Source organism: Thunnus albacares, chromosome 4 (genome assembly GCF_914725855.1).
Source record: "Thunnus albacares chromosome 4, fThuAlb1.1, whole genome shotgun sequence".
NCBI classification, from domain to species: domain Eukaryota; kingdom Metazoa; phylum Chordata; class Actinopteri; order Scombriformes; family Scombridae; genus Thunnus; species Thunnus albacares.
In genome coordinates this window covers 9,794,977-9,818,718 of record NC_058109.1, presented here as the reverse complement: position 1 = coordinate 9,818,718, position 23,742 = coordinate 9,794,977, and the positions used below count along the sequence as shown (strand labels likewise).

The 23,742-nt window shown below is 38.6% G+C and overlaps 1 protein-coding gene across 1 annotated transcript; it reads left to right on the top strand.

The window, feature by feature from the left end:
* The first annotated feature begins 1,971 nt into the window (after positions 1-1,971).
* lrrc38b (leucine rich repeat containing 38b) lies at positions 1,972-18,279 on the top strand. Its single transcript, XM_044347674.1, has 2 exons — positions 1,972-3,552; positions 15,484-18,279. The coding sequence occupies exons 1-2, from the start codon at positions 2,919-2,921 to the stop codon at positions 15,729-15,731; spliced, it is 882 nt and encodes a 293-aa protein (XP_044203609.1). The 5' UTR covers positions 1,972-2,918; the 3' UTR covers positions 15,732-18,279.
* The last annotated feature ends 5,463 nt before the right edge of the window (positions 18,280-23,742 follow it).

Sequence of the window (23,742 nt, the reverse complement as noted above, 5' to 3'; positions counted from 1 at the left end):
ACTGGGTCAGGTGATTAGCTGAGGCGGGATACTGTGACAACTGGTGGACAGGTGTGGAACAACAGGTCTGAAATGAAAAGAGAAGTTAGTATGTACAACACTAAACCTAACCACGACAAAGAGGAAGGAGACATTTTGACTTGTGATAGCAGGAAAAGCACAGGTGTAACTGATATCATTAACGATGGCTCAGTTCCATTCAAATGTCCAAGGAAGCCATATTGGTGACCCATCATGCAGGGTTATGTATTCGCAAAAAAAACAAATGGATTCAGCCATCATTAATCTTATTAATCGCAACTAATTTCCCACTTTGATATGTAAAGATTAGGAAGCCATAACATCAAAATCCATATATCCAAGACTATCTAATATATATGGTATGTTTTTCGCAAAAACTTTACTAGTATGTAATCTGCATCGACCCATACTTTAGTGTATCATCACTTAAAGATATATTTTGAAAAACAAACAACAAAAAGCAACCAAAGCATGTTGATTCAAATTCAGAAGATATATCTCATATTAGATTTACTGCAGATATAAATCTTTGCTAATCAACAAAGCGAACACATTGATCAGAGCTGAGTCTCTATAGCAGCACCAGTGATGATGAGGACAGGCAGAAATTCAAGTTGCTATTTATAATTATATATTTTTTCTGTTTTATAAGAGGCTTTTTTTTCACAGTGGCACATCAGAAAGAAAACCCATTGCATCACTGCTTTTCTCTGTAAGAAACTGCATGAAAAGGATTTTTGGAAAAAAAAAGCATCAAACCTTCCAGCAAATATTTAAACACTGCATATAAAACAGCAGCACCACAAAATGAATGATCATAGTAAGATGTAAATTTGAAATGTGTTTACAGGGAACCATTAAAGTTGCCTCAGCTTTTAGTGATTTTCAGCTCATCTATGCTGACAAAATCTCCCTTTTTTGATGAAAAATCTGTTCCTTTCCCTGTGGCACAAAGTCATCATCACTGTTGATGCTGCAGACTCATCTGACTTCAGTGGATGCCTCGAGCAAGGAATTGTATTATTAGATTACTTGTGATGAAGTGAGATAGATGTTATAGCCTGCTGCTTGGTTATTATGACGTGCAGGTGTGCGTGCAATATGTATGCAAACATGTCTTAATGTATTAAATGTCCATTGTGAAAATGAATTGGAAATACGCAATTAACATCCATGACAGCATTACTTTCTTCAAAATTTCACGCCGCTGCTGCATCTACAGGTCTAATTCACCGTCCCCCTGCAACACCCTTGGTCTAATTACATTTACCTGTTGGAGCAAATCCCATTTAGGCAATTCAATACACATACTGAAATAATCGGCTTCTCTCCATTATGGTTTGAGACTCATGGAACCTCCATTTTATTATCCAAAATAGAGCAGTCATCTAAATGTATAAATGAGAGAAGGCAAATTGATTCATATAGAGATGGCATATCAAATGTCATTAACATTATTAACCTACACCAGAACTCAGTGTGCTAATGCTGGCATTGTGGGAAGAAAATAGTTCCCACAATGCCAGCAATAGTTAGTAAATATTTATGGATGAAGGTTAATGCTGCATATTCTAAAAGGTCACAGTTTTCTATTTGTAGACAGCTAATGAAGATTCAGTGACAGAGAGGCTGTGTAATCCTGCCTTTGTTTCACAAGATGTTCTCTAAAACTGTCAAACCAGTGAGGCTTAATGTCAAACTAAGGGCTTGTTATTGTTAACAGATTACAGATCAAGTGAAAAGGTGCAGAGATAGCAAGAAGAATGTAACATTTGTAAAGGTAATTTCCTCCAAAACACATTTTTCAGGACACACTCATAAATAAAGCTGTATTATAACTATATGACTTCTATGTTTCTGGGTTTTTTTTTCCTCCAGATATAGCTCATAGTCATTTCTTTACACTATAGGAAGTGACATCACATGTTGACAGCATGGCTCAGGCACGCCTCCCTGGAAATAAGGAGAGGGGAGAGGGCATGAGATAAACCGTGGTAGATTCAGAGGCAGACATTGGATTGGCATGGCTGTGTGCAGCTCAGCACTGCGATCTACGTGCATGAAGCTCCTGCCTGGACATTTGGATTCTCTCTGCACAGCAACACAGCCTTGATATCGTGCTGGACAGTGTAACATTGAGCTGTGCTGTCTTTTCACAGCATGTTGCTGGACATTGGGAGCTCAGAGAGGGAATAATAAGGGGGGATAACCTTACCACACACTTGAGCGATGTTCTGTGGGCTTCTCTCTCTCTCGTTTCAGACCGTCAGGCTTTTCTACACAGAGACCTGGGACTAATGGAGGGATGCAACGATGTTACTCCTTGCTTGTCATGCTTGAATCACAGCTCCATATATCCTTTTGTGTCAGAGACCTTATTGCCTTTGTCTGTCACTGCCGCCAGATCAACTGTGGGGTAGCGTGGCGGACAGAGCCCCCTCCTCAACCCCCTTCTCCCTTGTCTGTGCCCCCGGCTTCTCATCAGTCCCAGCTTGCTCGTGTCTATTTACCTCTCTTAAGCTACCCTCCCCTCTCTGTTAAGCTCTGTCTTTCTTGCTCTCCCGCTCCCTACTCCTTACTATCTCCCTCTCTTTGCCTCTTCAAAGCAGGCGGTCTGCTATTCAATCCAAGCAGCTTGCTACATGATCTCCTGGAAAAGTGTTTTTGCCGCTGCTCTGCCGCCTCCCAATTCCTGAGCCCTTCCAGATTTCCATCTCCACAACAGCAGGATGTTCCTTCACGAGGATTGATCCCCGTCCGCCCCCTTTCACTCTCCCCTTCCCCTCCCTTGTCCTGATCTCCTGCCCTCTGACCCTCACCCTGTTCTCTGCCCCCACCCATCCTCTCCTATTTGTCCATACCCTGAGACTCTTTCCCCCCTAACTCATTTCACCCCCATGACCATGTTGCCATGTGTCTGCTTGCTCCAACTTATCCTCATCTTGCTATCCTCTGTCTTATGGACCCGGGGGGAAAACTGCCCAGTAACCTGCCTGTGCCCAGATCCTCACACTGTGGACTGCAGTGGCCGCGGGCTGACCCGTCTACCCGATGAGATCCCCTTGGATGTGCGCAGGCTTTTGCTGGCTGACAACTGGATACCCCGCATCCCCTCGGACTTCCTGGTTCTGTACAGTGACTTGGTCTACCTGGACCTCCGAAACAACTCCCTATCCCACATAGAACCGGGGACTCTCAGCACCTCCTCCAGGCTGGTCTTCCTGGACCTGGGCAGCAACAATTTGACTGAAATCCCTAAGGGGACATTTGGGGAGTCCCGGAGCCTGATCAAACTACGCCTTGGCAACAACCCATATCTGAGCATGGTGAATGAGGATGCTTTCCTGGGCCTCACCTCTCTAAGAGAACTGGAACTGGAGCGTAACGCCCTGTCCACCCTAAAGGTGGGGGCACTGAGTCAGTTGCCCTCCTTGCGGGTGGTGAGGCTAGAGGGCAACCCCTGGGTGTGCAACTGCAACTTTGCCAACCTGTTCTCATGGCTGATGGAGAACAGTCACAAGCTTCCAAACGGTGAGTAAGAAAATCTAGGAAGCATTTTCTTTTCATGTGCTTGACCCAAATAAAGCGTATCCGAGCACAACATACACAACAGTATTATGGCAAATCCATTGCCATAACACCACTCTGGTCTATTTATGTTTTCCCTGTAGAAGAGGGAACCCCCCCTCCCTCTCCCTCGTTCTAATTTTATCCCTTTCTTCCTCCACCCCCATAGCATATAATGTGTGAGACTGATTGTGTAATATGAGACAATAGCACTCGTGAAAGTGAGGACTACAAGGATGATTTGTTTTGAAATTTGATTAATGTCAAAATTCAGAATGAGACTCCTACTCAAAACGCAGCATCCTCCAATGTGGAACAAGAAATTACAACAACTCATATCAATCATTTTAGCTTGCAGTTTTCCTTGTTACACATGTAATATCACCACATAAACAAAGCACCGTCCTCTATCCTGCGTGGTAGTGAGATAGATCAATTTAAGGCTTATATTTATATAATACTTATTTATATAAGACTTGCCATTTTGGTGGACACTGTAATTCAGCAATAGTATCAAAAAAGTGTCCTACACCAATGGAAGTAAGCAATATTTATTGCTCTATCTTTTGAGGGCCCATACTGTAGACGCTGTCAATCACTGTGATTCAGCCTGGAGCTTTGAGTTAGGTAACAGGGCTGAAGTTTTGGGTTGTGTGTGTGTGTGTGTGTGTGTGTGTGTGTGTGTGTGAGGCAGTCTCAATGTGTGCATGCGCATCTGAGGAACAACACAAGACAATGATATCACCATGTCCCTTCAGATGTATCGTGGGTAAGATCTACTTAGATGGAGTTGATTGGTCTCAACAGCCAAAGTCGCTGGCCTCTGATAGTGGTAGCAGTATATGTCCTTGTTAACACACACAAAACACAATTGTTTAAATCTGTGTTCATGTAATTCAGTAGACCATAAAGAATATCTACTACACCTGTCAGAATCCATTTATTCTGAGACAAATCATAATCATGTTTTATTCAGCGGGAACAATAAATGTTTTGGCTGAAGGTCAACTGTATGTATAGTACTATTGGTGTCCTTAACAATACAGAGGACACAGACAGCAGTTATCTTGTGCAAGCCAGCACGTGGGAGCCGAGGAGGCAAAAATAAACAGATCTGACATTTCAGCCACACATGACTAGTAGCTTGTGCTGTTATTGTATTCACATCAAAGTGTGGGTTTGACACATTACATGATTTTGGCTTTATGTGAGAATTTAAGATGTGACACACAGTATGTGACATATAGTATATACATATGTGTGTAGGGCATATTCTACAGTACATAATGTTCGGATACAGGGTGTTTGTGTATAAATGTGTGCGGTTAAGGAGCGGGCACATTTATTTCTGTCAGTGTTCCAAGGTTGCTGGAGTGTGAAATGTTGACCTGTTTACAACATTTGTCCAAAGACTGAACTGCAGTTGCCCAAATCTTCTGTAATGTGTGAAAAGGATTACAGGCATCATAAATCAAATCTAAGATTCAGGCAAAGCTGGTAACTAAAACAGTTAATCTAACCAAATGCAACGTCTTAGACGTTATGGATATCATAACATGTGATATTGTAAATGTGCTTCTTTTTTTTTTTTTTAAGCAAAAACTGTTATTTTTATATTTTCAAATTAAAAAAGTAAAAGTCTGACTCAAACACTAATTGTTTATAGCTGGCAAAAGCTTTAATTCAACTCCCCCAAAACACAGACTGGATGTCGCAAACTGCTGACAACTCACAAAAGCAAACTCCTTATATACATTTAGGCCACGGTGTTCTGTACTATCGATACTGCTCTCGCTTTCCTCTCCGTTCTTTCTGCATTTGCCCCAAAAACAGATAAGTTTGGGCCTGTGAGGAAGCAAAGTTGACAAACTGGCAAGAATACCTGATTCCCCCTAGTAGGAGGCTGCAAATGCATTAATCACGGGTTCTAAGTGTTGTCAACTGCAAGGCATAATGAATTGCATTAGCAGTGCTGGCCAGACAGACATCAACAACAAAGAAGAAGCCAAAGGCCTGGCCAAGCTGCTGGCATGGCTACCAACTGGCCCCAGTGCATATGCACTCAAATTGAGTTAGTAATATCTATCTTACCTCATATGCAGCTCTTACATCCCCATCATTGAGTATTTGCTTTATGACCCAGAGAAAAACACACACATGCATACATGCTTATTTGTATTAGGTATATGAAGTGTTCTACATTTTGATATTAGAGTATAATTTTGTTTATTATTGGCCAATAAAAGCTGTCTGGAATGTACTTTGTAATGCTAATTATAGCCTGCCGGAAGTTTGGATGACAAATAACGTTTTGGCAAAAGGAATAACAATTGTTTGTCATCTTAGCTCCCTCTCCTCTAAGGAAATGCAAATTAGTTCTGTAACTGGTCAGAGGACAAAAGGTTGTTTCACTGAACTTAAAATATCCTCCAAGTCTTTGTTTTCCTTTGTGTATAATTTATAGAAAAATGCTTTAATGTTCTTACTGCAAGACGGTCAGAACGAAGTGTGACACATACAGCTATTTAAGATGACTGATAGAGGAACGTACAGTTTAAAAAATTGGATTCATCATGGTTGCATTCCTGTGTTTGGATGTGTCATTGCTTGTATTTGTATTAATCACATTTTTAAAGGACAATTCTGCCTGTCAATGACAGAAGGTTATACCAACCGACCAAGTTTTAGATTTTTTTTCAAAATCTAAAAAGTGTTTACCACCCATCCCCAGAGCAGCCGGTTTTGACAGCTGACTGATATTTCCTGTGGATGTTTCTGTTTCCAGTACTGTGTCACACTGAAACTTTATGGATATAAAAATCTACTGTTGAACAAACACAAAGTAGCAGGGAGGATTATAACGAGTTAGATTCACAAAACGCTGGTGCAAACATACAGGCATCACAGAGCCAGACCTAATTAACATAATGACTGAGCTCTCTCGATCACAGAAAAAATGTGTTGACCTATTCTCCGGATCGCTGTATTAGAAGTGGTTGCACAATAACAGATGGACAGTCATTAGTGAATGAGGTTGACTTGATAAGCTTTTCAATATGTATCAACTCTAACAGCCATCATCAGTGTGGGTGTTTCAACTTAATATTTCATTCATCATAGAGAAACTCAATTATAAAGACAGAAGTTGCTCATTGCATCCTTATGTCTCTTTCATCATGAAACAAATCAGCTAAAGAGCTGAAAAGTTGTGAGCGTGGTCTCTCTTAAAACCAATCCCACTGATATTCAAAAAGCACGTGAACAAAGTAGACGTAAGCATGTTTACTAGAAATCCAACTCACAGATGTAGAACAAATTAAATTTAATTGCATGATTACAGCACTGGTCTCTCATACCCCAAATAGAAGTAATAGAAGTATCAAGGTGATAAAACAATGCTGAGTATGTTTTTTTAGCTGTTAAAGAGAAACAGAACATTGGGGTTAAAACCCCATGACCAAGAGGAGGTAAAGGTGTTGGTAATCAGCTAATATATGCAAGCTGATTGCTCAGTATCATCAATAAGGCTGATGATATCACCACCCTAAACTACCACTCTCAGCAAAACTGTAAAATAAAGCATCGACAGAATAAATAATCTTAAACTAATTTAAAATTTTGTCAATAAATCGTGACAAAAAAAATGTGCTGCTATTTTCAGTCATCCTGACATATCTATGGTTCGCTCTGTGATGGCCTGCATAATGTAGCAGCTGCAGAGCCCATGCTGTAAACCCAATTCCCATTCCATTTTTTACATCTTGATTTCCCCGGTGATTTTGATCTCTCAAAGCAGCACACTTTTCTGTTTGCATAACTTTGATTACTGCAGGTCATCATGATGAGTGGGTGGAAAATGCTCAAAATTAAGATTTTTCTTTCTTTGGATAGAAAAAATAGATTTCTTTCCACATGGTTGTGAATCTGACTGATTCAATATCTTCCACAGAAATATAGTGCAATACTGTTTTTGTACTGCGAAGCAACCAGACAGACACACATGCTGTAATAATTATCTGCTCCCTTTGGCATTAGTTTTTGGGGACAATTTGTATGTTTCTATTAGCCACCAATCAGGTTAATAAATGTTTTAATGGAAGGATGAGTGTAAACATGATCCACTGCTGTCTCCAGTGCTCTTGGGTTAAAGATGAACAAAGGCCATGTATAATTCAGAGTGACACAGTTCTACGGCACATTGGCCAGGGTAATTGGAGCCAGAGCTGCCTACAGGGCAGGGCAGGCCAACTCCCATGGGAGATTGAGGTCCATCGTGGTATTGCTATCAACACTAGCCATGACCTGAACAGTTTCACTACAAACTAGCAGTTCATGTGACAGGGTCAAAGTCTGAATTTTCCTTCGTAGCCTATCCAGTTGCTCTGCAGAGACCTGTTACCATAGGGCATTATCAGCTCTGAAACTATGATGCCACTGACCGGCACTACATAGCACACGCATGATGATATAGCGCCCAACTAGACATTACTCGCTATCTTTGCTGCTAATGGGTATGTGATGAAAAAATATCTATTCCATTACCACAGGCTGACAGCTTCTTTTATCTTGGCCTAATTTCATGTTTATTTAAAGTTGGGATGTGAGAGAGATAGTGCTGGCAAGGGAGAGCCGAGTGTGAAAAAGATGGACAGAATTACACAGTGTGATAGCATCAGCTGCCGCATGTACAGAAGCAGAAAGAGACATTTTGCCAAGTGTCAGAAATAAAAGGTGAGAAGCCAAAAGCTTTATATCACCGGCGGTGTGCAGCATCATGCATTAATACTTTTCTGCGGGCCTGTGTGTGGTCGACTGTGAAACACAAACTTGACCTATGTATTTAGCTGTTTCATCATAATAAACTGTGAACACAAACTGCTTTTAATTATGAAGAAAAGCATTAAAAGGGCATCTAATAGTGTTCATGTGTAACTATCATCTCTTGTATGTGTGAATATAAAAAAAAAAAAATCCTGGTTGTGCATGTGTGCTTTTGTGATGAAACACTTTGAATATACCCATGGTACAGTGATGTCAGTGAGTCTCCACGCAGGAGGAATCCCCTCCTGAATGATTCACCCTCACCCCACTGTCACATGAATGCTTGTCATTTTGTGCATTCATTTCACACATTCTCCACACTGTTTCTCTCTCCGGCTCCTACTCTTGCCCTCTCCTTGTATGAACCTCTCATAATCTTTCCTTCAGATTTCCTTTTTCTGTGATTGCAACTGAATGCTTCTTCCATCTCTCTGTAATTATATCTGCCTGGTTGTTTTTTACATTTACCAGTTATTGGACTTGAGTAGCACATTCATCTCATTTAATAAAGTAGGGAGGGGACAGTTATGTGAGTCATTATCTCTACTGGATTTCCTATGTAGAGTGTCTAGACATCATTGTTTTAGGGACAAATGCAGACTTACTAACTTGTATAGGAGTCTGAGGATGCAAGATTGCGGTGATTTTTCCTTTGCATGGTGCAGAGATCAATCTGGACAGACAGCGTGGTGTTGAAGGAGGGAGGCGAAACAAGCTGCCGATATCAGACTGTCACAGCTAGGTGGATCAATCACGGCTGAGACAGCAGATAGCCTATCCTCATGGCTGGCTGTAATCCTAAATGTAATCCATCAACTGTCTGTGCCAGGAATGCAACATAGCTGTGTGGGCTGACATACCTGATAGTGTAAGGGCATGATTTGTGCTGCATTATTGTGCAGTAGCCTGCACCAGCCACCTTTAATGTGAGGTCATAATAGTGTTTGAAGTCATTTATGGACTAAAAAATGATTATCAGTCTATCCATTTCCAAAGCTGGCCCACTGTAGTTTTCATCAAAAATGAAATTAGTCATATCATCCACTATGATTCATGCTGAGCATATAAAAAATCTTACTAAACTCTTAATTCTATTCTATTCTTATTATATTCATATTTTAACCTGTCAGTATTTTTCTTTTTCCTTTATTCATTTGCTCAGTTATAGGTTTTGAAAATCGATTGTTAAATATCAGTTTTCTCTGCCACTGAGTAAGTACAGCTTTTGTTAATATAAGTTTAAGTGGAACATCTAATATATACCCTTTTCATACAAACACACTCTACTAAACACATAAAAGCATGCCGCCAACTGCATTTGACTCATTCATAGAATTCCTGGACATTTAGAAACTCTATTCTGGACCTGTAGTCTATTATTGCTGAACAGAATAATCCTGAATAAGTACAAAACAAAGTTAGTTTCTCTCCCACACACCCATGCAGTGAACTATCTTTGTTCTGTCTCTTATTATCTCGCTGCCTTTTATATCTCTTTGTGTAATGAGTTCAACAACATCAAATAAAATCCCCATCCCTAATAATCTGTTCTCTAGATCTTACCAGTATAATAATTAAAGGTGCAATAAATGACATTGAGCCTCGCTGGATGTCAGCAAACAACTATGTGCTATGTAAAGATATAGTGGAGTAATGGCGACCTGAGCAGTGAATGAAGTCACACTCCCTCTGTGTGTGTTGTTATCCGAGCCTCTCTCTTCTTTGTTTTGGTAGCCGCACCAACTGCTCGTGCATGTTAGTGCATGTGAGTCCCTCCGTGTCCTCCATGTCTGTTTCCAAGATGGTGGCCAGGTCACAAACTTTCTCAAATTACAGCTAAACAAGTACGCTAAAATATGTTAAATATATGCATTTGAGGTGAGAAATAGGTAATGCAGTAACAGAATCTTGATCCATATTCAATTAACACTGCCTAGTTTGACAGTTTGATCTGAGTTTTGTGAGCTGTCAGCTTTCTTTTTTTTCCCCAACTTTATCGAGTAAACGACACAAATCACATCTATAGGCTGAATGTCATGTATTGAAATTTTAAGCAACATTTTAATGTCAGTGTTTAAACTCTAACACATAAGCAACATGTTCAAACGAGTGATGTGAACATGTGGTGATGAAGCGCCAATACAACACCCATTACACACAGCCCACTGAGTGCAAACAACTGACAAGTATCTAAATTAAAAGTGGCTGCCAAAATTTTATTGTTATTGATTGTTGGTAGCAAAACCTGGAGCTTGTTTAAAGGAAAGAAATGTATGCAATTTTACAAGGGAACGTTCACTACCGTTTGTCTTTCAGTTTACATTTATCTCTTTTTTGTATTCTGTCACTGCAATTCGGAGGCCCATATTTGTAATAGAAATATGACTAAAAGGTACTGAAGTATCCTGTTTAGAGCTAATCAATGGCTAGCTAGCTAGCATCTCAGCAAAAAATGACATAGCCTACTGAAGTATTTCAGTATTAGTCAGTTGGTAATTAGTGACTTTTAGCTGCTCACTATGGTGATGCTGCTTTCACGCCATGTCAGTAGAATGAGAAGATGAGAAAATCTCATTTTATTGTGATTTGGGAGTGCACACACACATATTTATAGCTATTTGTTAACAAGTGAAATATGAAGCCAACAAACAGTGTATAGCTCTGTTCTTTATAGTTGAATAAGTATTAATGATGGATTTTATTGGAGCCATTTTGGCACCAATTTGTTAACTGTTTGATGGTGGTGTCTGCCAAGTGGGAGATATTGTAACTGTCAACAATTCATCTATATATTATGAATAGGCTTTCCCACTTGGCTGCTCATAATCAGTGTGTACAATATGATGTGAACTTGACATAAGTGTTTCATTTTCAAAGCTTTTGAAGTTTGTAAGGTGTAGTAGTTGATATTTGTTAACAGAATTGTAATGTAGAGAGCTGTTCCCAGTCAACAATGTTTTGATTTCCTACATCTCTAAACTGAGGCCACAATCACTTTAAATCTGGACACCATCTTTCAGTGAAAGAAGTGCACATGTTGTCACAAACAAACATGCGATACTGAGAAATCATTATGTTTGTTCCAGAAGATTCCACTTTTGGCCAAATGCCGCAGCTGTTCAGTAATTCTCCTTTTTGTCAGGCTGTGTAATAAGTCTGTGCTTCATGTTGTGTAACATTAGATCTTAACTGCAACTATGTCCACCCAAAAGCTATCTCTCCTTGCAAATCCTGTACTTTATTATACGGTACACGCAATTCATATTTGTATTAAAATAGCAGACAGAATATATAAGCATATACACTTCAGAGTAGCTTTTGATGCTCAGACTAATATGAAGAACAACTAACAAAAGTATTGTTGGAAATACTAATAAAAAATAACCTAACGTTGTTGTCTCTGTCCACCATTAACCTGTTCACTAACTCTGCTATGATGATGATAAATGTGATAATCATGTAACTCCTGCAGGGGCCATGTGTTCACCAGGATAATTTCAGTCTCAGATGTTATTAATCAAGCATCTAGGACAGGCAAGACCAGACAGAACTGTCTCAAAGACAAAGGCTAAGTCTCTGGGGTGATGGGTTACTTTGCCATGCAATAAGTACACTGTGAATATAAATATGATTCATTTATCTCAAGCACAAACACACAGGACAGCTTCTCCAATATATTGGATTTTCAGATTTATTCAGAGTTTTCTTGGTTTTTAGTAAAGTGTGTCACAATAACGTAAAAGGTCAGTGCATTCTGTCTGTGTCTGCCTGTCTCTAAATGCTTTATTTGCACATTTATTTCTCTAGTGTTTATGTTGTATCATTTAACAGTCAGGCATTGGAAGAGATTTTGTACAAAATCCATCTCAAAAGCACATTACAGGGACTTTTTTTGCAAAATGTGGTGAGCTGCAATAAATGTTTTGAAGAGGATTTTTTTTTTTTTTTGCCTTCCTGGACTTGTAAACTGTGTGTGGATCTCATCTGCTGCCATGTACCATTAAAAGAAAGCAATAGTAATTTTACTTCACAAGATTTCACAAGTCACATCTTGCATGTTTTTATAGTTCAAGCTCGCATTATTGCCATTCACAAAATGCAGTGAGAACAGTTGGAAATGTTACAGTAAAATAATTCCTCCTCTAAAAGCCCTGCTGAGTCAAACTGTACTTTTATAACTGAACTGCTGCTATTAAAGTGTGAGCCATATGGTTAGTTATGCAACACAATTCTGAGAATATTGGATTTTTTTTTTGACAAAATAAAACATTTCCAGCTCATAATTGTCACCAATAATATTAACCACCTCTAAACATGTTGTGCACTTGTTTGTAAGGCCAGTAGACTTTTATTTTGCTCAGACAATGTGAATGAGCAGGTTTCTCACATGCAACGGGCTATCCATTTGTTGTGATATGTGATTCTCACACACACTCAGACATGTCTTGGAATTAAACATGCAAGGAAACAGTCTGCTCCTCCTTGGCTAGATTGTTTGTATTGGCTCCTTGTCAGGTTGAAGCCTCATTCTTGTTACTGGGTTTGCCTGTGACTCAGTTTATCTGATCATCCAGGCTACTCGAGTTTTCTGCAAAGCTTATCCGGAAAACATTTGTTGGATGCTCTGGCTGTGGTAATCCTGGTTAGGGCTTGTGTATGCTCTGATAGGGGCAAGACACAAAAATAGATAAAAGAGCCTGAATTATGATACACAGGTTATAGACACTGTAAGTCTTGCATGAAGTTTCAGAACTACCACACATACATTAAGTCCAAAAGGTGCTGGATAAAAAAAATAATACATCAAAAGAGATCAAAACATCCACACACTCATCTCCATTACAATTACTGTAATATTAACGAATGCTTTCGGTCACACAGACCCTCATCAGATTAATGATGACGTGTGTCAAATGCATTGTATACATTCAAAGCAATTAAAAACAACAACATATTTGCTGCCTTTTGGTTGCCCTGTAATTTTGGCATTTTAATGTGTGTGTGTGTGTGTGTGTGTGTGTGTGTGTGTGACGTCTTGTATCCTCTACTAATTGAATGTTAGAGGAAATGTGAGCATCTGTATCTTGTATTAAGGGATTAGTGTCAGTAAATTTTATCAAGCTCCTTTAGAGTTCAGCTACAAACCTAATTAATATTGTAGAGAGTCAATCGGAGGAGCATGGACTCCATTCCATCACAAATTTTTCTATTATTTCTGTTTCCATTGTTACATAACACTGAGCTGGTTCAAGCTATTTTCTTTACAACTATTTATTAATATAAGGCAAGGTTTTACATATCAAACACAAGTACATCATTTCAGAATTTTTATTATTTCATTGTTAATCGTGTTTTCTGTTCAATCTGAATTATTCATATTTCTATAATAGGTAATGCCACATTTAAATTTTAACTATTGAATATCAACAAAGAATAGCAGATTTCACTTAGATTTAAAGTGGCTTAATAAATGAACATAACTGTAGCCAAGACGAGCTGTTGCATTTATATGATAACAAAGCATAGTGCAAATTGTGCTGACTGTTGAGCAAAAACCCAGAACTGATGTACTGCCAAGTGTGTGCATTTGCATGTGCAATATCAGTGGAAAGTAGCCACCCACATTGCAAGGCTTTATACTACCCACCTAGAAGCTAACATCCACATCAATATGTCTTGTTTTTTTCTACTGCACCACCAATATGAAGGTAACTTACTGACTGCATAGGCATATCTTATTGCCTGAAGTGTTTGTAGTGTTATGGATATGACAGTAATGAGATATGTATCATCCATAGACTTGGAACTGTCTTGTCTGATTAACAAGTGTAAAATTAACCTTAACAGTTAACAAAGTTGTAAGTACAACAACTTGAGTCTCTAAGCATGTGAAACTGAACACCTTCTACTGCAGTTTCAGTATCAGTCACCAGTATTTAACATATACATGATAAAACTGAACTTAATGATCCAGGGCTGTTCTCATCAGTCATCATAAGTTGGAGAGGAAGACTTGTACCGTTGAAATCCATTAAGCCATCGTCAGTGTCCTTTTCCATTTAACTGATGTCTGAACAATAAACTATGTGAAAATGACAGAGACGCGGAGAGCAGCACTCACTGATTTATCATGCCATATCTTGAGATGAGTTTGGTCAAGGTGCCCCTGTCTCAGACGATGCCCTTCACTGATATTATCAGAAGATTTCTGAGATGTAACCAGGTGCCACATTTAATAAAGAAATATATTCTCAGAGATTTGCCTTTTGCAAGTGGCATTAAATAATTTAGGTTATTTGAATGGATATTTATTTAATTTTATCAAAGATGCAAGGGCTTATAAAGAAAAGCCACCATCCACAACAGTTTACACCACACTGAAGAACAAAAATAGAGCCTCATTAATTAATAAAAACAAATTTGATGTGTTCTGTACAGTAGGTAGATATATAGTTAACAGTATACTGTACAGTGCTTCACATTATCTTAGTATTTCGACTTTATTCCCACAGTGAACCTACAGTCATGCTGTGGGTGGGTGTACTGTATACACAGTGCAACGTCAACTCATAAACGAAGACTTCTGATCGACCTTACAGTTATTAAATCAGCTCCCACTCTTTCATTACATTGCCCTGTTGAATTTAGATGTTCAACAACACAGTATTATCTGAATCAAATAGCTGAATGCTTACAAACAAGGTAACTAAGAAGTGCACTCTGTCTCTACAATAGTTTCAGACCACCCTCATAGGTGTAAGATGTGTGGGCTGTATGAGCCATGAGTCTAATGGGAAAATCACGAACACCTTTAATCTGTCTATATCCTTTTGGATTCTAGAGATCCATTTGTTAACGATACACCTATTAATTGAAAGAATAATTGCTGACATTTGTGCATACTGCACAATAATACACCATAATGTCTGCTTACTCTGCTAAATTATGTAATTTCTGAATGACTACAATATGAATATCTTTGTCCAGAAGACCATAAACATGGCATCATTCACTGAACCTCCGCTTCAGCCTCCCTAGTAAATCTGTCTAATCTTATTTCCTGTTTTGATGCAGGAGTGGAAGGCATGGAGTGCTCCCTCCCCATGGATGGCAGACGTGTGTCCCTGACCCAGCTCTCGAAGGACAGCTTCCGTGAGTGCCAGGCCACCCTGACTCTAACAGACCTGCTCATCATCATTTTCTCTGGCATCTCAGTGTCTGTTGTGGCCATCATGACAAGCTTCTTCCTGGCTTCAACTGTTCATTGCTTCCAGCGTTGGAGTAAAGGCACCAAGGGGGATGAGGAAGAGAGTGAGGAATGAGAAGGATTTACTTTTCAGGGTCCATCTGGTCCCGGTACTTCAAACAATAAGAGGACACCGCAGACAGTGTGTGCTAGATGTGACAAGTTTTATGCTGCTTCCTCCTTGGTGAATATCCAGGACTGTTTTACGGTAGGATCTTGCCCTGGTACGGTTGCAGTTGCTTTCTTTGCACATGGACATCTAAAATACGGTAATAAAGGACATTCCCAAGGAATGAGCCAAAGTCCCAATAAAGAATTAGTGAGTGTCCTGCTCCACTCGCAAAATGATATTGTAGAGAGTATTTTTGGCTGAGAGGGCATCTTTTATGGCCATTGGCACTTGACTCAATGTTATAGGCTTACATAAATAAAGTAAGGCTAACCTTTATAATGAAAGAGAAAAAGATTTTTAAAAAGGAAGTGTTGCTGCAGTGCTGTCACATTAGTCTTATACAAGCCAATAAATTCTCAACACATCCAACCCTGGAGTCTGAAATATTGTAAAGTAACATCAAAGTTAGCGTGACCTTTTCAGATGACTTTAAATGAGGAATTAACTGTGTAGGGCAGAATACTTGATCCCATAAAAAAAGGATGTCATTGACCAGTGACCTCAGTACTGCCCATAACATGATATGCTGGCATATCCTGCCATTTACAATGTCTTTTTTGGACAGCCTCACTCACTAACATTCAAAAGTGGTTCACAAGCACCAGTGAAGGCAAATACTGTTGTTCCTTCTGCATATAAAATTAGACAGTAGCAGACGTGTCAGTCAAAAAAGAAGGATTTGTATAATGGCGAAATGTTAGGTAGCTGAAGCAGGATGAGTTTCCAGTGAGTCTACACATTCTTTCAGCAGTATATTTATTATATAATCGCAAATTTATGTACAAAATAAAAAAATGTACAGTCAAACAAGCATATAAATCAAGAGAATATACTATACTGTATTCTCCTTAGATTGATAACTGTGAACTGTGTAGAAAGATATCCATAAATTATCTACAGTATAATCTTGGAAAATTAGGGCAAATATGGTATTAAAATAGAGTCTACATAGAACTATGTGTCAAATAATGCACTTTAAATGGTGGACCTAATTTTGGCAAACCCCTAATTACAACATGTAGACTGGTTTTGTCTTCATCTGCCAAAGATTAGGTTTAGGTGAGGAATAGATTGCATACACAGACTTTATTGTGGATGATGTATTATTTAGTAAGGAAGGGATAGCTCCTTAACAGAGGACAGCACTATAGCCAAATCACACTCTGTATACACATATTGTACTTGGTCATAAAGTTATGGTCTCCAAAGACTTACATTTTCTTCTTGTCAGCATTCTTACTTCGCTTCATACATAAAGCAGTCTTTAACCTATATTATAACAGGTGGGGCCACTTCATAACAATCTACTGTATGAGGGTGGTGGGCAAGTTTCTTGAGGAATAAATAGACATCTGGATCTCAGAAATGGATAACTCACTAAACAAATAAATACATCATGAAGTCACAGTCATCTTGTTGTCCTCTTACTAAAGCTCCTCTGATGTCTTTTAGTAAAGCTACTGATTTAATATCCAGGAAAAGTCTCCTAACACAACTCTTACTGTATCAACAGCATTTGCATTCACAAGAGCGACAGCACAGTACAGTACAGTCTAATTTAAATAAATAAATAATAATAATAAATATCATAAATAATAAATTCTATGGGTTTCTGATTGTTATTTGCATTCTGTATGTTTAAATCCTCCATCATTACGATTTTAAATGATCAAAGCAGGACTATTTGTATTTTTCCCCCTGAAAGCTAAGGTATGTTACATTGCTTCTCACATTCTTGTAAAGCATGAATAATTCAGCAAAATTGAGATATGAAGCAGAAAGAATGTCAAGCCTCTAAATGCAAACAAGTGAAGGATAGAAAAAGAGCCATGAGCAAATAGAGTCATCCTTTCTGTGTGGTTAACAAAAGATAAAAAGGAATTCCGAATGCCTGTGTCCCTTTAGAACAAGCACGTGTTGCAGAAATGACAAGAAAATAATGTGGCCTTATTTTGTTATTTTTCCGTTAGTAGCAGCATCAATAAAAGCATGACAACTTTCCCAGGAAACTAATGCAATCCTTGTACACTCTTTTAAAGGATGTGTCATATCATTGGTACCAGCCTGTATTGTCACAGTATATTTTCATTAATTATGTGATGTCACATGTTGTGTTGAAAATGTTACATCCATCTAAACAGTGTAAGATATCTACTGTATGGATGTCTTGTATTTGCCAGAATTCAAGTAATGTGGGACACCTTGAAGTCACATGCCCACAGGAAATTAATGTTCATTTGTAACGGCTAATTGACTGAACCCAACACATCCTCATAATTAAAGACAGAATAGGTCTAAAATTCAACTGGCAAAAAATGACCCATAGTTATGTTTACGCCATCTATCAGCTGTAGTAAGAAAGACTGTTATTGTTACTGATATGATTGTTGTTATTCTGTCCCCCCTTTTCCCTCTTTCTTTCTCTTTCTCAACCCAACCGGTCAAGGCAAATGGCCGCCCACCAAGAGCCTGGTTCTGCTTGAGGTTTCTACCCGTTAAAGGGGAGTTTTTCCTTGCTGCTGTCGCCAAGTGCTTGCTCATGGGGGAATTGTTGGGTCTCTGTAAATTAAAGAGTATGGTCTCGACCTGCTCTATGTGAAAAGTGCCCTGAGATGACTTTTGTTGTGATTTGATTGAAAATTGATTTGATTGACAGAGAACCTCCAGAGCGGCCTTTAGATGAAAGCAGCACATCCGGGTACTTTGCCCTTGCGTCATGGCCCCACCCCTTTTTGGGTGAAAACAGTCCCTCTAATTTGACTGGAGGTAAATGCAAATTCCGAGGTCTTTGGTACCTATGTTTCAACAAACAAGCCAGCTTGCTGCAGCCAGTGCTAGCAAGCTGGCAGTTACAAGCTAACATTAAATTGAGATTTCCTTTCAATGCAGGATCAACATTCACGACTTTGACTTTTAATATTATAACTGCTGACTTTAACGTCACTATAACCCATGATGAAGTGACCCACAGCTGACCATTTTCATAATCTCTGTGGATGGTCTGAAGTCACAGATCTCTTCTTTTACTGTCTTTTGCTCTTTGAGGAAATTAAGGAAATCGTAAACTGGAGGGTTTTTTTATTGTTTGACAGTATTTCCATGCAGACTTTACATTTTGTTGCCTCAACTCGTCACCAGCCTCCATTGGTTAGCTGTGCTATTTTAGTGGGAGACCACCATGGGAATGGAGTGGCGAACTGTTTCAAAAATTAAGATTTCTCACTAAATTAAGTGTTGGTTGGTGGATCAGATACACACTGAATTAAACACAGACTCATAACACTGTCAATTCACTGTCTATTATGTGTGTGACGGTATCTGAAGAGTTTTTTTGGCCGTTACCAGTGACTACCTGGTTTGCTGTTAACTGTTTGGTGCTGGAGAGAGCGCATTTACCTTCCAATAATATTAACCATGTTCGATTATATCGGTACGTCAAGACGAGAAAAAGACTGACTTAAGACAGCTTGGACTGAGTTTTATGACGACCTCACATCAAATGATCGAGATGACAACAGTGAAATCGACTGAAAAGTCATTTGTTGTAAGGCTGACATTAGCGGCCTGAAAGGACATGACCCAATGGGACATGACTGAAGATGGATCAAATTAATTATTAAATATACATATACATACAAATATATATACATACAAATTAATTAATAATTTTACATTAAAGTCTAGGGTGAGTCATTTGTCACTTGTTTTACCTCCAAAGGGGGTGGAGATGTGTTGCAAGCCAAAGTTCCCAGATATGCTGGTCTGATGTTTATGCTGTTTTCCAAAACTGTTACAGTCTGTTAAAAAATAATTATGTGGTTAAAGTCTGGTTAGGTTAAGGCACAAAACCACTTGACTAGGGTAATGGAAAGATCATGATTTGGGGTAAAATGATCACTTGAAACATGGTTTATACTTCCTTAAAGTTATACAACCTTCATCATCATGGTAACAGTAAAGACCATGACGTTATGTTAAAAAAATGTCTCGACTCGCAATTGGAAACATGACACTTGCTGTTGGAAAAGGGAAGTTTCAAGCCACGAGTTGGAACAGTGGTCTCCTGCAGCAAAGTCCACAAGGCAAAAATCATCTTATTAAGTCACCTTATATTGACGTTACCTGAACTATGTCACTTCCCCGGGTCATTATTACTAGATGGTGTAAACATATCTATAGATCGTTTTGCTGCCCTGAATTTTAGACCAATTACTGTCATTTTTCTTGTGAGGATGGGCTGACTAAACCCCTCCCCTTAACAGTGATTGTCCATTAATAACAAGCCTTTGATTACTACTGTGTGGAATCCAAAAACAATTGTTTTGTTGTGATTTTGAGTGGTAAATCTGCCACTGCTATCACTGTAAACTGCATACGTATGTGTATGAAATCCATGACAGGTGTAGCAACACTAACTAAGAGGGTGGGGCTCAGTGAACGGTCAGTTGTAACATGGGATAAAGTACGGCCCTAAGGAGGAGTGCCACTGAATTTCATACTTTAAGTCTGCCATTCCTATTTCTTATGACAGCTCGGTCAATAATAGCAAACAAGACCTAATATTGCTCATATCCAGAGTTAGAGTTCCTACAGTTTTAAGTTCACACATAGAGAAAATTTGAATATTTTTGGGATATTTAGGATTTGAAGAAAATTTAGGAAGTCAACAAAAAGTACAAAACCACTGTAAGTCTAAATAGTGGGTTTCCATTTGTTGCCATGAGAGGAGCAGGTTCACATATTCAGAAATCAAACTTAAACATTTGACGGCTCACAAGAATAGCATAAGTGGATTCATTAGATTGAGTTGTTTTCTCCTTTAACAGATGTTAAACTGCTTTCTTAACTGATATCTGTAGGTGCAGACCTTAGTCAAGGAATCAGAGAGGGGGAGTTTTTATACATATCATTATCATGTCCAACTACTGTGTAGTTACTGTATATTAACAAATTCTTATGTTAGCTTAGCTGTTAGCTTGAAGCATATGTTCGCATGACAATTTCCTTTCTCTTACCCATTTTATTAAGTAACAAATATCAGCACATTAGCGCATGCACTGTTGAGTTACCTACAGTATACAGTTCAGATTCATGTCTATTTTTCTATTAAACCTTTGAGAATAAAGCATTTATTTACTCAGCCAGTCCCCAAAGTCATTTCTGGCATCGCTCATCCTGGAAAGCAGAGACACTGGTGGCTGCTTTTCATACAATTTGTCTTGACATAGCTTAAAATACCAAAATCAATGTTATGTTTTGTCAGATAAATGTCAGAATGGCTCAAATTTAAATTAAGTGACGGAGGAGAGTGTGACATTGTTGCTGCAGATGAATGCATTTCAAAATGTCAAACAGACCATATGTGTAGCTGTATATTGATGTTTGGTAAAAAAAATAAATAAAAATAAAATCTTTTTTTCTGTCCTCTAGTCTGTATTTGTTAAGGGTCTCTATTTAAGTGTGAGGAATCAGATGAAGTAGCAGGATGATCATTTACTATTAATGCAATATAGGCCTCTGTATGTCAACATCCATCATACGAATTGTACACCTGTTTAGACCAACCTCCAAAGGGCAGCTAATAATATTTAAGATGGAAGACCAGTAATGCTTTCTTTTAATAAGTGCTGGCCTACATGTAGAGAATGTAACAACAGTGGAAATGTGATTCTTATTCAATTGAATGGCCAGTTGAATGGCAGAGAGAAACATTTTTAACAAGGATACCTAACATACCTTTATGAATTGACGTCAAGTTCCTCAGAGGAGTGGTCACGAGGATTCACTGTGAGCTTTCCTGTCTTCCCCTCTCAGCATTAATCACAATGAAGTACCTGAAAACAACATGTAACACTTGTATGAGTGAACAATGTTGCCTGGAAATCACCTATTATGTCCAAGGTTTTAGTACAGCTTGGCAACAAACTACATTATCTTTGCAGCAACCTAGCCACAGCTTAGAAACACACTTGGGTTGAGCTAAGATGAACCTATATAAAGTAACACTAAAGTAACACAGTAGGCTATTATTAATTATGAAATGCGAGTGGGATAAACAAGATGTAGGTATAGATCAGGCGGGGTCTAACAATAGCATTCACTGATATGTAGCTCAAGAGAAAACAGTCATCCAAATGTAATCTTTAAACTAGACTTGCAAGCAGCAGTGAAAATAATGTTTATATACCGGTAATTCAAACATTCAACCTGAAAATGCTCTCTTGTGCCTGCCAGGTGCTTGCTAGGATTACCAATTTTATGTTACCAAAAATTAAACATAATCACTAATTGGGTAACCAGATGCACAAATGTAATTCTGTTTTCTCAATATGTTGTTACTGACCTTATGATTTGATTCTACAAACGGGGATGAACAATGATTACATGATGTTGATGGCTGCATTTAGCTGCCGTCCCTCCATTACTGCAGTGGCGAAAATTAAAATACTGTATTTTAGTATCAAATCTTACAGTAGCCTAATGTTGGTTCTGGATTTTGGTTCCAAAAAGCATAAAAATTTACAGTATTTACCATATTTAGAAAGACAGGTACCTTACTGTTAGAATTTGGCTGTATTTTTACAGCAATTTATTACTGTGTAGCAAACCAGTACCTACTGCAAAGTGATAATGACTCAATAATAACTGTGAACCTCTTCCCTTTTTATTTTCTGAGTTGACAGATTTTGTCTTGTCAAAGCAGCAAATGAGAGAGGCTCATCTGTAAACACAGCACAGTGTGTTGTTTCACACAGCAGCACTGTTATCACACTGCAGGTATGCAAATGGCTGGACTATTTTTGGAAAGGGTGTTAGAAAAATTTGAGACTTCAAGGTATCCAGTGTGCTCACAGACAATTGTGTTCATTCTGAGCTGTGTGCATTTGGACAATCTATGATGGAAAGATAAGTCAGACAAAAAGGAATTGACATACAATCCAGTTCCACCAAATTCTTTAGCTAATAGGCATTGCATGGAGGAGTTACTATTTTGGTTGACAGAGGTTTGTGCTTCTTTATCCCTCATGCTGATGATTCATTTCTCCTTGTCATGTCTTATTGTGAGTATATGAGGCAGTCTAACAATTTCTTTTTTTTTTTTTAAAGAAATTTGTAGTCAAAGAATCACAGGATGAAAACATCCCTCACCCACAGGGCATGTAATGTTGGCTAGAAAGAAAGCAGAATCATGGCACACAGCAGAGAAAAATGAGCTAAAAAAAAAACAAAAAAACATTTGTGTAGATATTTGCAATTCCAAACAGGGATCGTCACATTGGACGGGGGAATAGCAAGCAAGAAAGATTTACACATACAACGTTAGTGCACCACTTAAAAGAGGCATGTGAGGGTGGTGGTCGTGATGAGGATTCTCCTGCAACCATTTACCTCATTTGGTTGTCATGGCTACACAGCCGGAGGCCCGAGCTCTTGGACGCCGAGGCGGGAACAGGGAGAGGGAGGGATGCTGGGAAGCATGGCCCTCAGTGTGGCTGCCTTGCCTCTGTTTCCATGTATCAACTAACTGGACCTGGCAGTTAAAAAGAAAAAAAACGTCCATAGCACTGTGGCCTTGTGAACCAGTCTGTGACTTTCACATCCGTCGTCCATTGTGATAGGTTAAATAATTATATCAATCATGACATCCATGTCATCATTGGAGTATGTGTAGTGTGATGCCATTAAACAGTGTTAGGGTCATCAGGCATGGCTAAGCTTCTGTGACTGAAAAATTATATTATATACATTAATGTTTAATTGATTGATTACAGCTATATCTTAAATGTAGCCAAAAAATGTCCCATTATGTTAGGGAGAAAGTATATATTTGACTTACTATAACAAGCAAGATTTTTGTGTCAGAAGTCCAAAAAAGTGTTACTTCTCACATAAAATGACTTACAACACAAGATAA

What these genes read in the sequence shown, in the direction of transcription:
- lrrc38b (XM_044347674.1), top strand. Translation starts at nt 2,919, where the DNA reads ATGACCATGTTGCCATGTGTCTGCTTGCTCCAACTTATCCTCATCTTG. An exon ending in CAGTCACAAGCTTCCAAACG is followed by an intron (nt 3,553 to 15,483) that starts GTGAGTAAGAAA and finishes GTTTTGATGCAG; the next exon opens with GAGTGGAAGGCATGGAGTGC.